Raw genomic sequence first — 19,342 nt, 5'->3', positions numbered from 1 at the left:
TGATGTCATGTCTTTGCACCAGTGTCATTTTGACTTCACTGTGTGTAATATTTTTTACATTTTTTCACATTATCTCAGTTTGCCTTTTTTGCTTTCATTTTAACCTTCTCATCATTTCAACTGTTATCTTAAAATGTCCAAGACCAAGAAAATGTTTCTCTGACCCCAATTTTTCCTCAAAATTAACAGACGGTTTCACTGGAAAACATTAAAACAATTAAACCTGCTTTTATTTGGCATATAGTCATAGTTTGAGTGAAGTTTGAAAACCACGTCACCCTGGTCTGACTTACACTTCATAATAAAAATATATATATATTTGAAATACTAAAAGCAGTATTCCTTCCTCCCACAATCCAAAAACATGACTGTTAGGTTAATTGGCCTCTCCAAATTGCCCCTAAGTGTGAGTGTGTGTGTGCATGGTTGTTTGTCCTGTGTGTCTGTGTTGCCCTGTGACAGACTGGCGGCCTGTCCAGGGTGTACCCCGCCTCTCGCCCGGAACGTTAGCTGGAGATAGACACCAGCAACCCTCCCGGCCCCACTAAGGGACAAGGGTGTACAGAAAATGGATGGATGGATGGATGGATGGATGGATGGATGGATGGATGGAAGGAATACTAAATAAGGTGTTGAAACTTATAGAAAAACTTGAGTTTTCTTAATAAAATTTCCTGTCATGTTCTTGGTATAAATAAAGGGTCTCGCTCAGGATAGCGTTCATTCAAGAACCCACATTTCTAGGTAAGAAGGAAAAGAAATTTATTGTACAAAAAGTATAACTTCTATTTAAAAAAATTCAGAAAAAGACGGGAAAAGTCATCTTGTCCAGGGCGTACCCCACTTCTCACTCCATGATCTCCATGCAAATCACACAACCAGCTGGTATAGACAACGGAGGATGGAATGAAGGGCTTGTAACACCATTTATAATGCACTAGATGGTGCTGTTACATCATTTTCTCTATGAGTACCCAACAACTTCAAAAAGTTTAATTATAGCTCAATGTGACATTTGGCAGTACAGTCTATAATGTTGACCAAATTACATTGGCTGTTATTTTCCTTCCTGAAAACCATAAGTGTGCTACCTGAAGCCTAAAGATTTAATGACCCAATCACACATTATTGATCATACATTCTGCTTTTGCCCTGTGACAGACTGGCAACCTGTCCAGGGTGTACTCCGCCTCTCTCCCAGAACGTTAGCTGGATATAGGCACCAGCAACCCTCCCGACCCCAATAAGGGGCAAGGGTGTACAGAAAATGGATGGATGGACATTCTGCTTTTGCTTTTTATTTATCCGGCTGATATACCTTATATTAAACTCTGGATTGAATAAAGACATAGTTAGAAGTTTCAAAAAGATTAAACAATGAAACACATCTGGCTTTGTGTCTTATTATAAAACATATCTCAGAAGGACAAAGAGTCAATTATAATGCCCTGTGAAAAACCAGTCACCAAATATAGAAATGTTTGTTCAGTTCTGCTGTGATGACTGAAATGTTAATCTAGAAAATCAATCTCAGGTACACATTCAGTGTTTTCTTTTAGCCATTCTCTGGAAAGGAAAAGACTACATAATATAGACAGTGAAAACTTTGTATTAAATAATAGCATGTTTTAACATACACAAACCACACATTATTTCAAAGATATTTTTATTATGAAAAATATGTAATAGATAAAATCTCTACACTTCCTCAAATCCCAGCCTATTATGAAATTTAATCCACACAGGAAATTAAAATGTACTTGTCAAAGCAAACAGTTCATATTGATTGTTAATTAGAAAACAACACACCACAGCTATCTGAATGTATTTTAAAGTTTATGAATGCATACAGTCGCTTTGATATAGCAACACATGAATCATTTAAACAATAAATAGACAAAACAACAGCTCAAGATACATTTTTCAGTTTTTCATTAAGAATTATTTCTTTATTGTCTAGAGGAAAAACTGTGAGTCAAGTGTAAGGCAGTGCAACACAAACCAACATCAACTGGCTTTAATATCATAGCGGTCAAAAGATACACTGAGTTATCCCTCATTTTAAAATATATTCAACCTGGGAAATTATTACAGACATGAGTAAAGGACAAGATACAAAAGGGAAAAACATAAAAAGATTGTCTTCTCAGTTGCTCTGTAACAAAACATGCTATAGTTCTGTGCAAAAGGCTGAACTCATTGTCTGAGTGATAAAGTTGTAACCTCGGATGAAACTAAGAGCGAGAAACAGGAAGAACCTGCAAAAAAAGTTGATCTTTAGCTTACATTCATCATCTTCACCACAACTGACAGTAGTTACAGTACTGACTGAAGAAGACAGAATGCTGAAATTGAATAAAATTGTTTTAAGAAGCACCGGTTAGGACCTTCCTATCTTTATGTCTCACATTAAAAATATAAAATGTTTGAAAAATATTTTTCTTTGTCTCAGTTTTTTAAATCTCAAGAACCCGATATTTCTACAGCGTTGGGTACATGTTTTAGAACCACTGTAAATACAGCTAACACACAGTTGTAGTGTTAGCTGTATTTACAGCTAACACTACAACTTTGATGTTAGCTTAATGCTTACTTAAGTAAGCATTAAGTAAATGCTTATTTAATGCTACTATTAAGTAAGCATTGATCAATGCTTACTTAATAGTAGGTTAAATATCCTTGGCACAAAACATTCAATTTTTTTGTGCCATGAAATCTCATGCAAAAATATGCAGCCCACATATATTTTCTCCACTAGTCTAACCTTTTTTGTTTGCAACTGATTATGTTTTGTAAATAATCCATTAATTCTTATATATATATATATATATGTGTGTGTGTGTGTGTGTGTGTGTGTGTGTGTGTGTGTGTGTGCGTGTGTGCATCTTGAGCATTTATCTCCTCTAAATTTACTCACTCAACTTCACCTTAGATTTAATCTGAAATATATTTTCTTATGGTGTGCACTTGTTTATTACTCTTTTTTATTTTTACCTTTGTGTGAGAATGCATGCTCTCACTGTGACTTGCTGAAGTGTTTCCCCATTCACACATGCACACACTCCCCCACCTTCCTGTTGACCCTGCATGATGTTCAGTGTGCGATTGATGGCCTGCTCTTTGAAATGCTTTTTAACCCTTGCTTCTTGAACTCACAGAGGTAGGTAAAAGGCTTGTGCTGGTGTCTTTTCTTTCAACTCAACCAATAACGTTCAGTTAGTTAACTCTAACTCTGCAAATAAATAGGTTGATATCAGCTGCAACATGCGAGTGGAAAAACTGATCTGGTGAAAAGCTTGGAAGTTTAAATCCAGTAAATGTCCTCTAAGATGTTAATGGTTACGAATCTATGAAAAAACAAATAGGAAGTTGAGCTACTGCTGTCAGATTACGATAAAACAGAAAAATACTATTATTATAAATTATTCTGCAGTCTTGTCAATCAGCATAGTTATCTACTGTCTATTTTTTTTTTTTGTTGCATAGTTACAAACAAGATAAGAAAAGGTGTATATTTCCTTTAAAACCCCTTTAAAGCAAAGGTGCATAAAGGTCAGTGTTTAAACATTGTAATATTCAAAAAGATTTATGTGAGAATCACCTATTGCTTCATTCCCATGCTTTAAACTTTTTCAATTAGCATTTTATAATGTGTGGATTTAAGATTTATTGTTGGTCTATATCTTTCTGGTATCACTCAGCTAACAAGGTCTAAATAACAAGTGCATAGAACCTGCAAAGCAACCCCTGAGAAACTTGTCCAGAATCTTAATGAATTACTGAAATAACATTCATTAGGAAACTAAGAAAAAACAATGTTTTAAATCCACCTGACACACAGATAGAAATGATCCAGTAGTCAGTGCCAGTGCAATGTTTCTGTCCATGCAAATTTCTGATCACTTGCGTGATCATTTGAGGTGGTGTACACTTTGTAAGCTCCATTCTCCTAAATGAGACATTGTTCAGTCGTGTTACGTCTTTTCTAAGCGTCGTCACATTTTAGTTTTGGATTCTGTGTGCTGTGCCACATCAGGTACATCTGAGCCGGGAGGAATCTGTGCACCAGCAAAACGTCTTTATAGAAGCACGGACTGAATTTGTCTATTTTGTTGGAGGGAATGTGCAGCCCCGCTGTCTTCACGCCCATGTGTGAGGACGGGCCAAGTCCAGCTTTGGCCAGACACATCCCCATGTAAACATCATCGATGGGAAGAATGAGTATGGATTTAGACATGCGGTATATAAGCATTGCTGTAAATCCTGACAGAAGGAAGCCCCCTCCGCCACAATATGGAGGGTACGAGTTTGATTGCTGAACCTGAACTGGGACAAAATATTTGCTCCCAGTTGCTCTGATGGGCCCCACATTCTGGATCAGATGACCAGTGAAGAGATGCTTGCTCCCGTTATTTTCCTTGAGGCTTTGCAGATACACAACCATGTTGTTTGTGTGAGCAAACACGTCGTCGTCCCCATTCAGGAGGAAGCGAGCATTCGGACAGTTTCTTTCCATCCATTCCAGGAAGAGTATTTGCTTCAAAGTGAGGTTGTAAAACGTGTCACTAAAGTCCCACTGGAGGACGTCTCTGTGCTCTTCTTGCTCCAGCTTCAGGAGATTGTTCAGTCTTTCTTTTTCGTAACTGTCACCCGAAACTCCGGAAATGAAGATCCTTCGAATCGACATGCCGTTGTATGACCTCTCTTTACCCCATGTCTTCCGCAGCACCTCCCGCCGTTCGTAGTTGGTTGGGGAGCTCTTGATGACCAGCAGAAGGAAGACATCTCCCGATTTCTCAGCTCCTCCACATTTATCAGGGAGGTCCAGCAGCATGGGGAAATGTCGACAGTGACGATAGAAGAGAAAGTCTTTGATATTCTGAGGAAGATTTGAGAAGCCTACGACGTTGGCTGCAGTCAGATTTTGCCGGCATTTTCCCCAAGAGTACAAATAAGAGTTGTTTTTGATGAGTGTCTTTTTTTGTCGGTTATTTTCGGCAGTGTTCTTCTGGAAAGATTTCTGATAATCAGAGTACCTAAAGAAAGGGAAAGCCAGCAGGCCGAGGGCTCCAACCAACAGGAAAAGTCTTGCCTTGATTTTTCTCATCTTGGAAGCTCTGAAGTGGAGACAAAACAAAGGCTTAATTAAAACAGATGACACTAACAAGAACAAGAAAATACAAAATATGGAAAAACAATAAATAATTCATGTAATGAAAGCATCTAGTTAAATACTGGATTATATTAAAAAACAATATATTGAGCTATCATCACAGTGGATTTCCTGGTTTTCCCTTGAATAGCTCTCTCTAAAAATGAGTACAACTTCATATTTTAATAATTTCTACACCAAATAACCTCAAATAACTCAGATGTCCTCAAGTTCCACAGAAAATCTGCAAATACTGAACTGAACTGTGAATGGGTGGGGTTGACTGTACTTGTGAATCAAAAAAACACATGAAGGTTTTCCCCCTGGTTAATCCGATTAAGATACATACTCAGCTATTGGTCAATACAGGTGAATTGGTTCTACAACAAAAACAGGCAAATAAAACTGCTGTGTTGCTGCTGCTCTAGAGCTGAATGGGGAAATCTGAGGACGGTCAGCACCAGATAAACACCCTGCTGCATTCCTTCTGGGGTTTTCATGACCAGAGAAATAAACTCCCACACCCAAGTCAGCAGCTCATTGCAAACACATTGTGTCAGTTTTTTTTTTGTTTTGTTTTTGCTTAAAAAAAAAAAGCAAAAAAATAGATTGAAAGTAAATACGGACACTGTAAAAAGTACAGGACCTTAAACAAATATTCATTCTTTACATTTTGTGATCATACGCAAAGACAACTATAAAGTTGGAAGCGACAATCTTATTAAAATGTGCATAACTTTAGGGTCTTTTAAATATTATTTTTACTTTGTCCATAATTTAACAACCACTATAGAAAACCACACACCACGGATTCTACCTTGTCATTAATTTTCTGACTACAGCAATATTTGCGGAAAAAGAGTACACCCCAAAAACCTTTAGCTTACACAGAATAGGTACAACTTCCACTAATAGTCAAGGAAGTGGTGAATGTTAATGTTAATGCTAATGCAGATGTGCAAGCAAATCTGCTTGAATTGCTCTGCAGAAACAAGAGTCAAAAGAGTCAGAAGTGACTCTTGTTTCTGTCTGTGCTGTTTAGAAATAATTTTAGTTTTGTCTCAACTCTATAAAGTTGAACAACAACTTCTTGCTTTAGTGAAAAATGATGTTTCACCACTGGCTGGTAGAGCCTGAGGAAATGTTCAGATTTTTAATTTAACACCTTTTTCTTTAGCAGAGGTAGTTTAAGCTTAAAAAAACTCTTCTTCCCCCAAAACCCCAAACTCCAGATATATTAGAACCTAAAATTGGCTTTTGAAATTGTAGCTGCTCCTTTGAGTCAAGTTTTTAAATCTCAGTTTGTTTACCAATGTAATTTTTAAGTTGGAAAATTTCCTTTTGTTATTTCCCTCTCAAGAGGAGATCCAACTTGAAACAATGATGTGTCCATTTCTAAATTATTTGTGCTTGCAAAGATATTTGAATCCTTTATCAGTGAACAAGTGCAACATTTGGTCACTAATTATATTCTGTCAATTTCCAAAACAGGATTTTGTAAACAAACAAAAATAATTCTACCAATGCACCACTAAGTGACACAGTGATCCCACAATGACTGGAAAATTAATACAATAAAAAAGATTAATACTTTATGTAAGCTCTGGTGGAGTGGGTTTGGTGGCGAGATATAATTAAGGCTCAGCTGCAAGGGAGACATTTTGCTGTGACTTAGAGAACAGTGTCCAGTGGGAACGATCACCAAGGTTGCAATATAGTCACTGATTTCAAGACGCATATTAGAAGTCGCTAGAGAAGAAGGAGGCTGTGAACTCAGGGACTATTTATCGAGTTAAACAACTCGACTGCTTTGTGCAAGCAGTCGAGCAGGAATGCAGTACAAAGGCACCAACAGAAAGGAAATGTGTGAACAATGCAGGACCTTGACATAAAAATAACTTGATAATGTAGCTTTGGCTTAAAAAGCTGTGCTGCTTGCAACAAATGCTAATAATAAACAGCATGTTGAAATCATAAATGGTCTGGCATTTTCAATTTTGGAATTGATTTGTAGAAACACGATTTCCTCTGAAGACAAACATAGCAAGAGTGTTTTGTAAGAGTCTTCATGGTCTCTGATCCAAAGTGTGTTGAGTTTGCCTGTTTCAACAGGTCTGTCAAAAACAATGAACAAACGCAAAAGAGGAACATAAGCTAATTTTCTTATTTTTACATAGAAGTTCACCTACATTAAAAGATTAGATCAAGCTTGACTTCGGGCAGGAATATAGCATAGATAGCAAACCACTGAGTCCTTTGCTTCTGAATCTCCAGCATCATCACTGTTGCCTCGAAGCAAGAAAGTCATATGTTCAAATCCTGGCCTTTCTGAATATATTGCGTTTCTCCCTGTGTGCATGTATAAGTAATCCAGCTTCCTCTCACAGTTAAAAATCATGAATGTTTTGTCAATTTAAATTTCCCTTTGGTATAAAGTGTGTGTTTGCATGTTTGTTTGTCTCTGTGTTGTTCTGTGTGGGACGTTGCTGCACCCCCACTTGACCAGGAAGGATTAAGAAAGCAGACTCATGTACTAACTCAACCTCATGCCTACATTACAAAATCTGCACTATCTCTGAAACAATAAGTTGTTTTTACAGGAAGCTTTCATAATTTATGTGGTTTCTTCAGCATAGATTTTACGCTAAAAAAAGGTCATCAGATAGCTTATCAAAATGCTTTTTCATATCAGACGAAATGGGGGCATTTAATATGACAAAGTGGAACACTGAGGCATTGTGAAATCTAGCATATCTGTTTGCTGATATTCTAGGAGCGCACATGTTAGGAAATCCAGAAGGTCGCAATATGACCATGATGAGCATAAGAATGACATGTTTTGCTATCTTCACCTGACTAAAATTCGATTTAAGTATCTCGTGAAGTTCCTGTCATGACATAAGGCAATTGTCAAAATTTAGCAAGCAACTGAGGAAACTGTCATGATTTGACTTAGAAGAGGACATGCATGCACATATGTGACTGTCACAATAACAAATTTTGCTGTACGATAAATTTCCCAGAACTTATAATATGTTGATGATGTCATAATAATGCAAGGTCAGCCTCTCAGAGACTGCTGTACTTTAAAATTTGTACAGAGCACTCCACACTGGAACAGAAAACCATTTCATTTAAAAAATAAAACACAACAACCAAAAACACCAAAAACAATAAATAAAAAGGAAATAAAAACCACACACAACCACAACTATACATAAAATGGATTATAAAGTCTTTTAAAATAAAACAACACTTAAAAAAAACTTTTACCATCGGAATGGAAGTGATTGAGCTCATTTTAAGTCATCTTGCGATTATAATTGTTTAATTTCTTACTGCAACAAGCTTACATGACTAATCAACACGCTTTGTTAACAGGAAAACACTAAACAGGGTTATGTTCACATTGAAAGCAACCAGAGGTGTTCCAACATGTATTCCTGAAAATAAATGGCTACAACAAAGAAACAAACATTAAAACAGATGAAGATTAATAAGTTTTTTTCATGTTCATGGGTATTTGGATTATTGTTTCATTGGATAGTTCATTGTTGTATGTTCATTTTCATTCTTTATGCCTATCTTCTGTATCTTCCATACATCCATCCATCCATTTTCTTACACCCTTGTCCCTTAGTGGGGTCGGGAGGGTTGCTGGTGTCTATCTCCAGCTAACGTTCCGGGCAAGAGGCGGGGTTCACCCTGGACAGGTCGCCAGTCTGTCACAGGGCAATACAGAGACAAACAGGACAAAAAACCATGTAAACACACACACTCACACCTAGGGGCAATTTGGAGAGGCCAATTAACCTGACAGTCATGTTTTTGGACTGTGGGAGGAAACCGGAGTACCCGGAGAAAACCCATGCATGCACAGGGAGAACATGCAAACTCCATGCAGAAAGACCGGAGCCAGGAATTGAACCCAGAACCTTCTTGCAGCCCCTTCTGTCTCTTGTACATTTGAATTTATTTTTCTTAGATGACTATCAGATCTATTTCTGCTTTTGTTTTTTTGTCCTAGTTTTGCTCCTGGGTTAATTATTGTCTCTCCTTCTTCTGTTTTCTTCTCGCCACAGCTCGTCCTCATTTCTTCTGCTCTGTCTACTTGGTTCTCATGCAACTTTACTACCCTGAATCAGTGATCAAGTACATTCAGCCTCGTTGTGTTTTGCCCATTTCATTCATACCACTCGCTTGATTTTCTTGTTATTTAAGTTCATTTTTCAGTGCTGGTTTAATTTGTTTTCTGCTCTCATGATTGTAACGCTATTCCACTTTCTGCTCCAAGTTCCATGCTTGTTATTGTTGTCCATGATTACTTTGATAAGTGTAAGTTTTATTTTGTTACTTTTTTTCTTAATATGCATCATATTTTGAGTTCATGTTTCATGGCACTTTGAATAATTTACTTGGAAAGCTCTCACAAACAACGCACATTTCAATAAAGAAATACTTTCACTTCATCTGCTTTCCCACGTTCCAGTTGTAAAGCATCAATAAGCCGCTTGTGAACCACGAACAAATGGAGAAAGTACTTCCTTTTTTATGAGTGCAGTCAAACGAACAAAATGCCACAAGCGTGTTACGTTTACAAAGCCAAGTTTAGATTTTGTATAAAATTTCTTTGCTAACATCAAACCTAACTTGAGAAACTTCTTGTCTCTCTCCTTCAGGTCAGTGAGGAGGAAGTATGATCATCATAAACACTTTCTGCGCTCATAGTTTCAGTTCTTCAAAACTGAAAATGAATGATGAACCGAACCATAATCACATAATGAATTTCGCTGGATTAGTATCTCTGAGAATTGGCAAGTTTTTTTGTTTGTTTGTTAATGTAGCCTGTAAAATGTAACAATTCCCCTCGTTCACGACTAAGTAAAACAATCTGTGGAAGATGTTTTTGTTGTTGTTGTTTTATCTTTGTAAATCTCTTTTCTGACTTCTTTGAAGCCATTGTTCTCAATACAATGGCAGCAATACAGAACAAAATTAAAATCATTAAAGAAAAAGACAAGTCAAATACAGCAAACTAACTTGTTTGGCTTTTGAGTTGAATTACAAGAACAGCTATGCCAAATGCTGCTCATAAAAGATGAGCAGCAAACTCTGTTTATGATTAAGATTCAAAGTAGTAAAAAGGGTTAAATCATTCTTGTAGCAGCTGATTTTTAGATGCCTATTGACAAACATGCGCTGCAAGTATAATTTCCTGTCTGATCAGAAGAAGGAACAAATAACACCCTTGGTGGTTTCCGTATCAGAACCATCAACAATGCTAGGCTCCTTTCACTCGCTCCTGTGTCACACCCTTAATCTGTGGCTTTCAACTAAAATGTTACAGATCTGTAAGGCTCTCATAGTATTTTCTAGGTTAATTCTTGATGTAAAACATGGGTGTTCAGCTCCTCAAGGCTCGCTCTCCTGCCCGTTTTAGATGCATCTTTGCTTCAACACAGTTGATTCAAAAGATGCAATTATCTGTGTAGCTTGTCATAATATTCTTCACAGGCTTGCTAATGAGCCATCACTTGATTTGAGAGTGTTGAACAAGGGAACAAGCTAACATATGCTGGATCCAGAAGACTGACGTTGGACATCGCAGTAGATTAAGATTTGGCAGACTGTTTCATAGATTCTTGTTTCATATTGTTGGACTGGGTCTAAATACTCAATGTAGTCCTGAGCAGGAAGCAGTGAAAACAGATAAAATCATTGCAATCACCTGTGTGGGAGGTTTTCAGGTTTCCTGTAGCCTAATTCAAATTAGAAAATGCCATCTCAAAAAAGCAGCGTGCTCTAATTTGTGGAGTAAGAGTGCAGGTCTTGAAAAAGGCTTTGAATCTCAGAAGGTTGCAATAAATAATAAAAAATAATTTAGCCTAGTCATGGATAAGGCTCTCAAGAATATATCTTGCTTGTAAATGTTGGCTGGTAATTGTTCATGTTAGTTTGCATGCAACTATTTGCATGTCCAGGAAGCAATTTAAAGATCAAACCTTTAGGAGCTGTTGCTAATGTAGAGAATGACAAAGTGTCATAAGGAAAGACTGGTAGGATTTTCCCCCCAACGAGTCACCAATCTATCAAAAAGTTCACAAACAGTAATTTATGAAGCCAGTTTAGAATCACAGATTAAACAATCATGTCTATTTCTGCACCGTGGGAGGAAACAGGAAGCAGGATGAGGGCTAACAGAAAACCTCAAAGGACACAATGAAGAACCCCTCACACTGGTTTTAACTTTCTTTGTGTTTTATAAAGACGACATGTTTGGAAACTAACAAAGCAGCATTTTAGCCAGGCTGTGTGACTTGTGAGAATTTCAAATTTTTCATGATTTTTTTTCCTTCTTGTCTTTTATATAAACAAAACTATCTGTACCAAAAATGCAAAAAATTATTAAAATCCTATTCATTTGAATAGGATTTATATCCTATTCAAATGAAAAAAAAGACCTTTATAGTTAGTTTCCCCCTCCACACCCATTTCTTTTCATTCGGTCACTATAATCTATCCATGTACTGTAAATATATCAAACTGCATGTACAGGATTAAAAAAAACATTAAATTTTATATCTTTAAAAGTTTTGGTGATTACGTAAAACATTTTAAAACATCAATTATTGTATTTTTTCACTCCCAGTTATAGTTAACACTTCATTTGAAAAACTGGCATTATAGAAATAAAAATCAAAGGAATAACAATTCAATCTATGGGTCTGTTTTGTTGTAGAAGATGATTCAAATGCAGGAATAAAGAGCGTCATAGAGAATCAAAAAATATAATAAAAGCGTACAGAGATATAGTCTGTCTAGAAAAATCTTGACCAGGAATATGAGGCGAAAAAATAATAATCCAGCAAAGAATGGCAGAACCAAAGGGTAACAAAAAACTGAGGGAGGTGATGAATGTAGAAAAGACACATGAAACCGATTAACCAGAGTGAAAGCATCTGAGGGAGAAATCTACAAAACAGAGATGAATGGAAGCTAATAAGTGCCAAAAGAAAAACATACAGAGATCAGAAAACATAACACGCCAACAAGAGATTGACAAAAATAACATTTAAAAATACGAGACAAAAACACTCCGTAGGAACAACCAGGCAGTAAAGAAACCGTACACTAGAAAGTTTCTCTCCAACCAGGATAAAACTACAAATAATACGTCAATGGCAATCTTTAAAGAGCTTTTTTGTGTCTAATCAACACAACTCGAAATTAAGGAACCCTAAAGTGCTGAAAAAACTAAACGGCTGAAGTCAAACCAATGTTTTTATTAATTTGTCTTCAAGGCAAAACTTCCAACTCTGGCATATTTGCAGCCAATAAAATATGTACTAGATATTCAAAAACTTCAACAGGGTTTATATGCTAATTTAAAAAATAAGACTATTACAGTTTTTCCTTTATGTTACAGAAACATAAAATGTTATATAGACTGAATCTGGATTCTGTTGGTCAAATCCACAGTGTGGCTTTCAACCACCCTGTGGATTAAAGCCAATGTGAGATGAAGTAATGCTTGGGTGTGTGATGGCAAATCAATTCTTCTTACATTTGTTAAAAACGGTTGGAATAAGTTAGAGTACATGGGCAGGGTCACACATTGAGTCATTACATGAAAAGTGCGCTCCGACTACCAAGACAACTTGACGCAAACAAAACCCATTTTGCAAATCATCTTCCTCAAAGCAAAATCAGAAGTTTGAAACTCTCTAAACGACAGCACAATTTAAGAATCAGAACTAAAGCCATTATATTACATTCCGTTTATTTTTCTTTTCTTTTCTGGAAATTGGTAAAGGTAATGGTAGTTTTGTTTATATAGCACATATTTATATATTTATATAGCAAATATTTATATATTTCAGCAAAAAGGCAATACAAAGTGCTTTACAGGAATTAAAAGGAAATGCAAACAAAATAACAAACCAAAGGAAAGAGAAAAAAAAAGAAAAAGAATCTAATGTTGATTTAAAGTAATTGTTTGCCAAGCTGTATGGGTACAATTAAAAACTAAAGTAACATGGAATTTAAGTTTAGAAGGACTTTTGATCATGTTCTCATCTTTTATGTAGTTTTGGGGGCTGTTTGACCTGTAAAGTTTTAGATGAAAGATTCAACACACTTCACTAACGTGCTACCAGCTTTCCTGCTATATCAGAGATCTGACCAGGAGACGTTATCACATCTCAATAAGAGATCCAATAGACCTGGTAGACGTGATAAAATGCATCCGTACGCATGTTCACAGTGCTTCACTCATACAGTTTATGCTACAGCCTTATTCCAAATTTTATTAAAAATAAGAAACACTCGATTATGACAATGTAGTAAAAAAAAAATTCTTTTTAGATTTATTATAAAAGAATACCAACAAATCCCATTTCTGGATGCAAGTATTCATAAACTTTGCTAAATTATATCGCATATAATTTGTGATAAGAGTCTGCCAATTTTTTTTGGAGCTTTGATTTCCAGAGCTTCCTTTTGCTCTTTAAGAATCATCTGACCTGACAGTAACGGTAATAAACGTATCATGTTGTTGCAACATATTTAGCTTTCATAATCTAACACAACATGACAGCCACGTTCCCCCAAATTTAGTATTGTGTTAAAATCTAATGCCAAAGAAAACTATTTCACTCCACAGCGGAACTTGCACTTGACTTGCACACACGCGCATCCTTATATGTGCAGTTGAGCAAACTGCACATAGGATGGTGAAGTTTGCTGAACATCAGGTCTTAGTTTTCATTCCTTATTTGTAGGAATGAACAACCTTCCTAACACTTTTTTCTACAATGGTGACAGATGGTATATATCGTTTCATAGAAATCATTGTACAAGAGATATAGCAAGAACCTATTGTGTGCGCGCCTCTCCCAAGTTACTAAGTATCGTCCGAAGGGAAAATGGAAACTTAAACAGACAACTGTAATACTCAAGCTAACAGAATCGCAGGCATATTTTCAGAGACTGCTAAATATATATGTGCTTCTGCTTTTTGGAGTCTTGCTAATTTACATAATAACAAGACTTAAAAACATCTATGCCTGGATATTGCAACCATTATTGATTTATGAGTAGCTGATCATTAATAGAGTAATAAAGTGAAGTAATGCATTAACAAAATGTCTTGCTTCAACCTTAACTATTTAATCTATAGATTAGATTAAATGTACTTTAAATGACATCTAATGATTTGTCTTAGCTGGACTACAAAGTAATGGATCTGGTTCTGCATGGTAGACTCAGATGTTGAGTGGAAGGATGGGAAATCAGCCATATTCCTGTCAGCATGGCAAAGTGACTGTTGTAAATTTGACAAAATTGCTACAGATTAAATAACCGTCATACAAAAGCAATTTTGTGCACAAAGACAGATCAAATGCGCACCATTTTTAAGTGTTAGTTGTCCGAAATGCGTCCTCAGCTCTTGACTACCCTGAAAAAAGTGATTTTGGAGAGTGGTAAATATGATCTAAAAAAATCATATAAAATTTAATTGATTTTTTCAGTTTACCAAGGAATTATAAAATAATGGGTAAATTATACATCTGCTACCCATTCGTTAACAGTAAAAACCATTACATAGGAAAATAGAGTAAAATATACCCCGAATCTTAAGTCCGTGCTCCAAAGTTGCGCATGCGTCAGACCGCGTTTTCTGACCGCGTTTGCAGACCGCGATGCAGAGACAGGGAACTCTGCATCCTCTCTGCCATCGAACCGTGAGCTGAAGGTAAGCTATTTGTGAATAATAGCGCGAAGGCAAATTGTAATATTTGAAATATTACACTTCACTTATATTCAATGTCCATCTGTGTAACATGCCATTACTTGAAATCAAAGTTTGAATCTGTCCCTGGCGCCACCATGACCGTTAGCTGTCTGGACAACCAAGTTGCAATGAAATGTGTTCGCGGTGTGCTTTTTACAAGATTAGCTAGCATGCATGAGTGTGTCTGACCGCTGGGTTTAAGGTTTGAAAATAGTCATCGCCAGCCGGATGTTTGGCAACACATAGATGTAAAGGGGATAGTTCAGCTTTTGCCGAGTGTGGTTAAGGTATAATGGTCATTAAGAATCTGCAGGTCTCTGCTCCCACATCACGCTGCCCCGAAATACACTGCTGTTAATGAGGAACAATTCATTAGTGTATTTTCGCCGCACTTGAGAAGTCCCGTCTTAAAATACCACTATACTAATATGTCGCCAACATATAAAATGACTGTCGTATTTTATGTTGTTTACCTGTTAGCTCTGTTAGCTCCCTTAGCATGGCTGCTAGAGTCGGTCTCCGCCGCGGACTGTTTAAAAACAAAATGATCCGGCCTCCAGATTACCTGCATGCCTGCGTACGGACTCTAAAGACTCATGTAAAGATGACGTGTCGCACGTCATTACTGTATGTAATTCTCTCCCCACTCTCCACTAACAGTCTTTTCACTAAATTGTTTCATTGTATCTCCCTACAGACACAGAGCATTGAGAAAAAAACGGATGCAGATAACTTTTATATAAGTTGAAATGTATTGAAACAGATTCTTCGATTCAATTAAAAATGTGTATCTTCTTTGTTTCTTTCTTTTTAACATGTAGGAATGTGAGGACTACACAGACAAAACAATGAAGGTGATCGTGATGCACAACATCATGGCTGAGGAGGATCCATCAGATGTGTCGATAGTGTTTGAGGGAAACCAAGTGATGGAAGGATGTGAAAGCCGAAAAAAGGCATGCATACTGCTGATGGGACTGATATATGCCCTCAACCTTGACTATCCAAAGCAGCTCAAGAACACATTTGAAGCTTTTCAAATGCTTCAAATGTGTTCTTGAAGCAAAAAACTTGCCCCATCAAGTTTTTTGGAAGTTGATGGGGCAAAACTACTGAAGAAGGTCCACAGCCTCAAAAACAAGCTCATGCAATAGACAGACATTTCCCCTCTTGTTCCAAGAGGATCTTTAGTCTGGACAGAGAGTTTTAATGGAGTATAGTTTTATATTTTTGACCTCTTCCCTCCTCTGCTCCACACACAGACACAGAAATATATGTACAGATGGATACATAAGTATGTTGCAGCCTCTCTTAGCCCACTCCATTGTTCTCTGATTTCTCCACATTGACAGAACTAGAAAAGCAATAGAAACTGGCCAATGTGGTCAATACCACTGGGTGAATCCTGAAGAATTTTGAACTCACCCTCTTTCCCTCCCCATTTGTTTGTTTCTTTTATTCTGATCCTATCTCTGAGAGTGAGAACAAGCAGAGAAACTAAAGAATGTTGATTTTCTGATTTGTCTTTATCCAGATGTTTAATACTGTACAGACACAGAAACAATCTTGTAGAGTTTGTGTGTGTATTTTGTGGCTTTTAAAATGGAATAAAGGGTCTCTGAAAGTGTTGTTTGCATTGACAAATTATCCAGATAGAACATTTGAAGCCGTTAGCTTAGTGAGTTATAAAACAGGTTTATTCATCGAAATGTTGTGTGAAGCTGTTGTACTGCACTTTATTCATTTTTTGGATCATTTAGTTTATTATTGCTGTATATAAACAAGGCAGTTCCGTTATTTGTTGTGTATAAATACACCTGCAGATTGCAGATTTGCTCAGTCACTGTTGTATGAGGCGGAAGAAACACAGGTTTAGATACAAGAAAATCGTCATGTGATTGGACATCCCTTGCACCTCTGCTCTGATCACCTCACTTCTTTCATTTTCTCTTCTCTCCTCAGTTCTCTGGTCTACTCCTTTCTTATTGAGCAGTCTGGATGTCCTAAAAAGGGGATATGTTTTATTGTCCAACATTACTAAAAACATTTGAAGTTGTTGGGTTATAACGCAGGTTCATTATTTGAAATGTTCTGTGACACTGTTGTGCTGCAGTTTATTCTGTGTTTTTGTATTTGATGACTTTATGGATTAAAAACCTTGAGAAGGTGTATGATCTGAATGTCTTTTTTGGGGGTAAATCTTACCTTCTCAGAATAAGTAATGGTTATTAACCGATTTTAATTAACTTATTTGTAATTATCAGGTATTACCTACTAGAAAACAAGACATAGTTTTACCTAATTTAACTGAGTAAGTAGCTGTAGAATATATACATAAATATGAGGTAAATTTTACCCAATTTCTTTAAGTATTTCATATATTTTTTGTTCAGTTATTTTATACTCAATATATGGTACTGAATTTACCCCAAAGGAGTCGATGCAAATTGTTACCTCGGATTTATTAGGTAAATTCTATAGCTTACTTTTTTCAGTGTACTAATTATCCCTTTAGGAGTTTTTTTTCAACATAGTGACTTCTACTTTCAAAAAACCACTGGCAGAAAGTTAGGAAATAAAAAAAAGGCCATAACTTGAAACAAAGCTTCCTTTTTCCTCTCATTGTTTGAACCCTTGCAGGTTGACGTGATGGAATACCACCTTATAAACAGAACCAAGTCGATAGTCACAAATTATACATTTTTCTTATAAGACGTCATTTTTACCCAGTCGGTGAAATCTAAAATGAGGATACCGGATTCACCTCCAGCTCAGCAAATGTGGACATTCAAGTCGAGTACAGTATTCGTATAATGTGTTTTTCAATCCAAATACATTTTAATCTTTTGTTCCTTGCTAATTATACGGAGTAGTAACAATAAACATAGAGCAATAGTTAATTACTATCCAATTTCTGATAATTGAGTCAACATTTGAAAGTGAAGAAACGTTGGTGAATGAGTCACAGTAGTATCAAAAGAAAACTAACATTTGTGGGAACAAAACTGGGAAGCAAAATCCCAAAGTCGTTAGACAACTGTAATTATTTATTTTTGTATGTATTTATTTGCTAATTTGTCTTTTATTTATTTTTTATGCATTTATTTGTTCATTTATTCTTTTTAGTCTCTTATCTATGAGTCACGTATATCAAAAATGTGTTGAAACCTAATGTTTCTTCCTTTTTTAATGAAAAAAGTAGCGGGACTGCACGAGTCTGAAAGCGCTCGAGAGTTTCAATTACATTTGTATATTTAGCACATTGGAGCTGACACGTGCACCTATTTTAGAGACGCAGAGGATTCTGTATCAAGGCTTTATTAAAGTAAAACACATTGGAAGTAGTCAGGTTCCTTAATGAACTGGAAAATATAACGTTTCAGGCAGTTGAAAAATTGGTCAAATTCCATTTCCCGTTATGGCTTAATGCGCAAACTCAGCCCGCTTTCCCAGCTCCCTCGATGATAAATGAGTCTTATTTGAGAAAAAGTTTCAAAGTTTTATTACCTGTTAATGCAGATCGTCGCTCTCCTCTCTTACTTGAGTCAAATGATTCATAGCTGTGGTTTCCTAAGGCAGCCTTGTCATATTCTGGAGACTGGGCGGTGTCTGACTTCCGTCCGCCTGTCTATTTGTCTGTCCCCTATATCGGCTGTCATACAGGGTAAAATTAAACAGATGCATTCTGCTCCACTTGTTTTTGCTAGAGCACTGTTTAAAATGATCTATTTAAAAAGTTGTATTTGGATTCATACAAAAATCAAAGTAATTTATCTCAAAATATTGGACAATCATTTAATTCATTTAATTTAATTCATGTCATCACATTTAGATTTATTACAGTTATATCAGGCATAAAATGCAGCAAATTTAAACACACATTTTTCTTTCTCGGAAAATTTGAGTATTACATAAAACTGATTAAAAATATATCTATTTTAAACATGTCACCGTTTGTCCATATTATGATCTGAATAATCTTTACAAAGACCGCTGGGCAAGTCGAGTCACTGTTAAAGAAGCAGGCTGTTCACAATGCTCAATGCAAGCATATTAATAGAAAGTTAGGTGGAAGGAAAAACTGTTGGAACAAATGAAGCGGGGATAATCACAACATTGACAGAATTGTGAAGCAAAGACTATTAGAGATTTTGGCAATACTCCAGAAGGTGTGAACTGTAGCTGCTTCAAAAACCACCACACACAGATGTGTCAAGGACGTAAGCTACAACCATCATGTTGATGTTTTAAGTCACACCTGACCTGGACTAAATACAAAATGTACAAGAGAGTTGTCTAACATTAAGATGACTTTTTTTTTCTTTTCATCTAATTTGGTTATTATAGTGTCAGAGTCTGTAGAAATGGTGCAGATGCACAGAACGCAAGACGGTTGA

At 36.3% G+C, this 19,342-nt stretch overlaps 1 protein-coding gene across 1 annotated transcript; it reads right to left on the bottom strand.

Annotated features, from left to right (window-relative positions):
• Positions 1 to 1,649: 1,649 nt before the first annotated feature.
• Positions 1,650 to 18,603, bottom strand: LOC103463427 (N-acetyllactosaminide beta-1,3-N-acetylglucosaminyltransferase 3-like). Its single transcript, XM_008406759.3, has 2 exons — positions 18,453 to 18,603; positions 1,650 to 5,117 (listed from the first exon to the last, which is right to left on the bottom strand). Exon 2 carries the CDS (start codon positions 5,105 to 5,107, stop codon positions 3,986 to 3,988), a length of 1,122 nt encoding a protein of 373 aa, XP_008404981.1. The 5' UTR covers positions 5,108 to 5,117; positions 18,453 to 18,603; the 3' UTR covers positions 1,650 to 3,985.
• Positions 18,604 to 19,342: the final 739 nt, after the last annotated feature.

This window comes from Poecilia reticulata, chromosome 4 (assembly GCF_904066995.2).
Source record: "Poecilia reticulata chromosome 4, P_reticulata-male-v2, whole genome shotgun sequence".
In the NCBI taxonomy this organism is placed as follows: Eukaryota; Metazoa; Chordata; class Actinopteri; order Cyprinodontiformes; family Poeciliidae; genus Poecilia; species Poecilia reticulata.
Note: the sequence above shows the minus strand (reverse complement) of the source record. Positions and strands in the feature narration are given on the sequence as shown.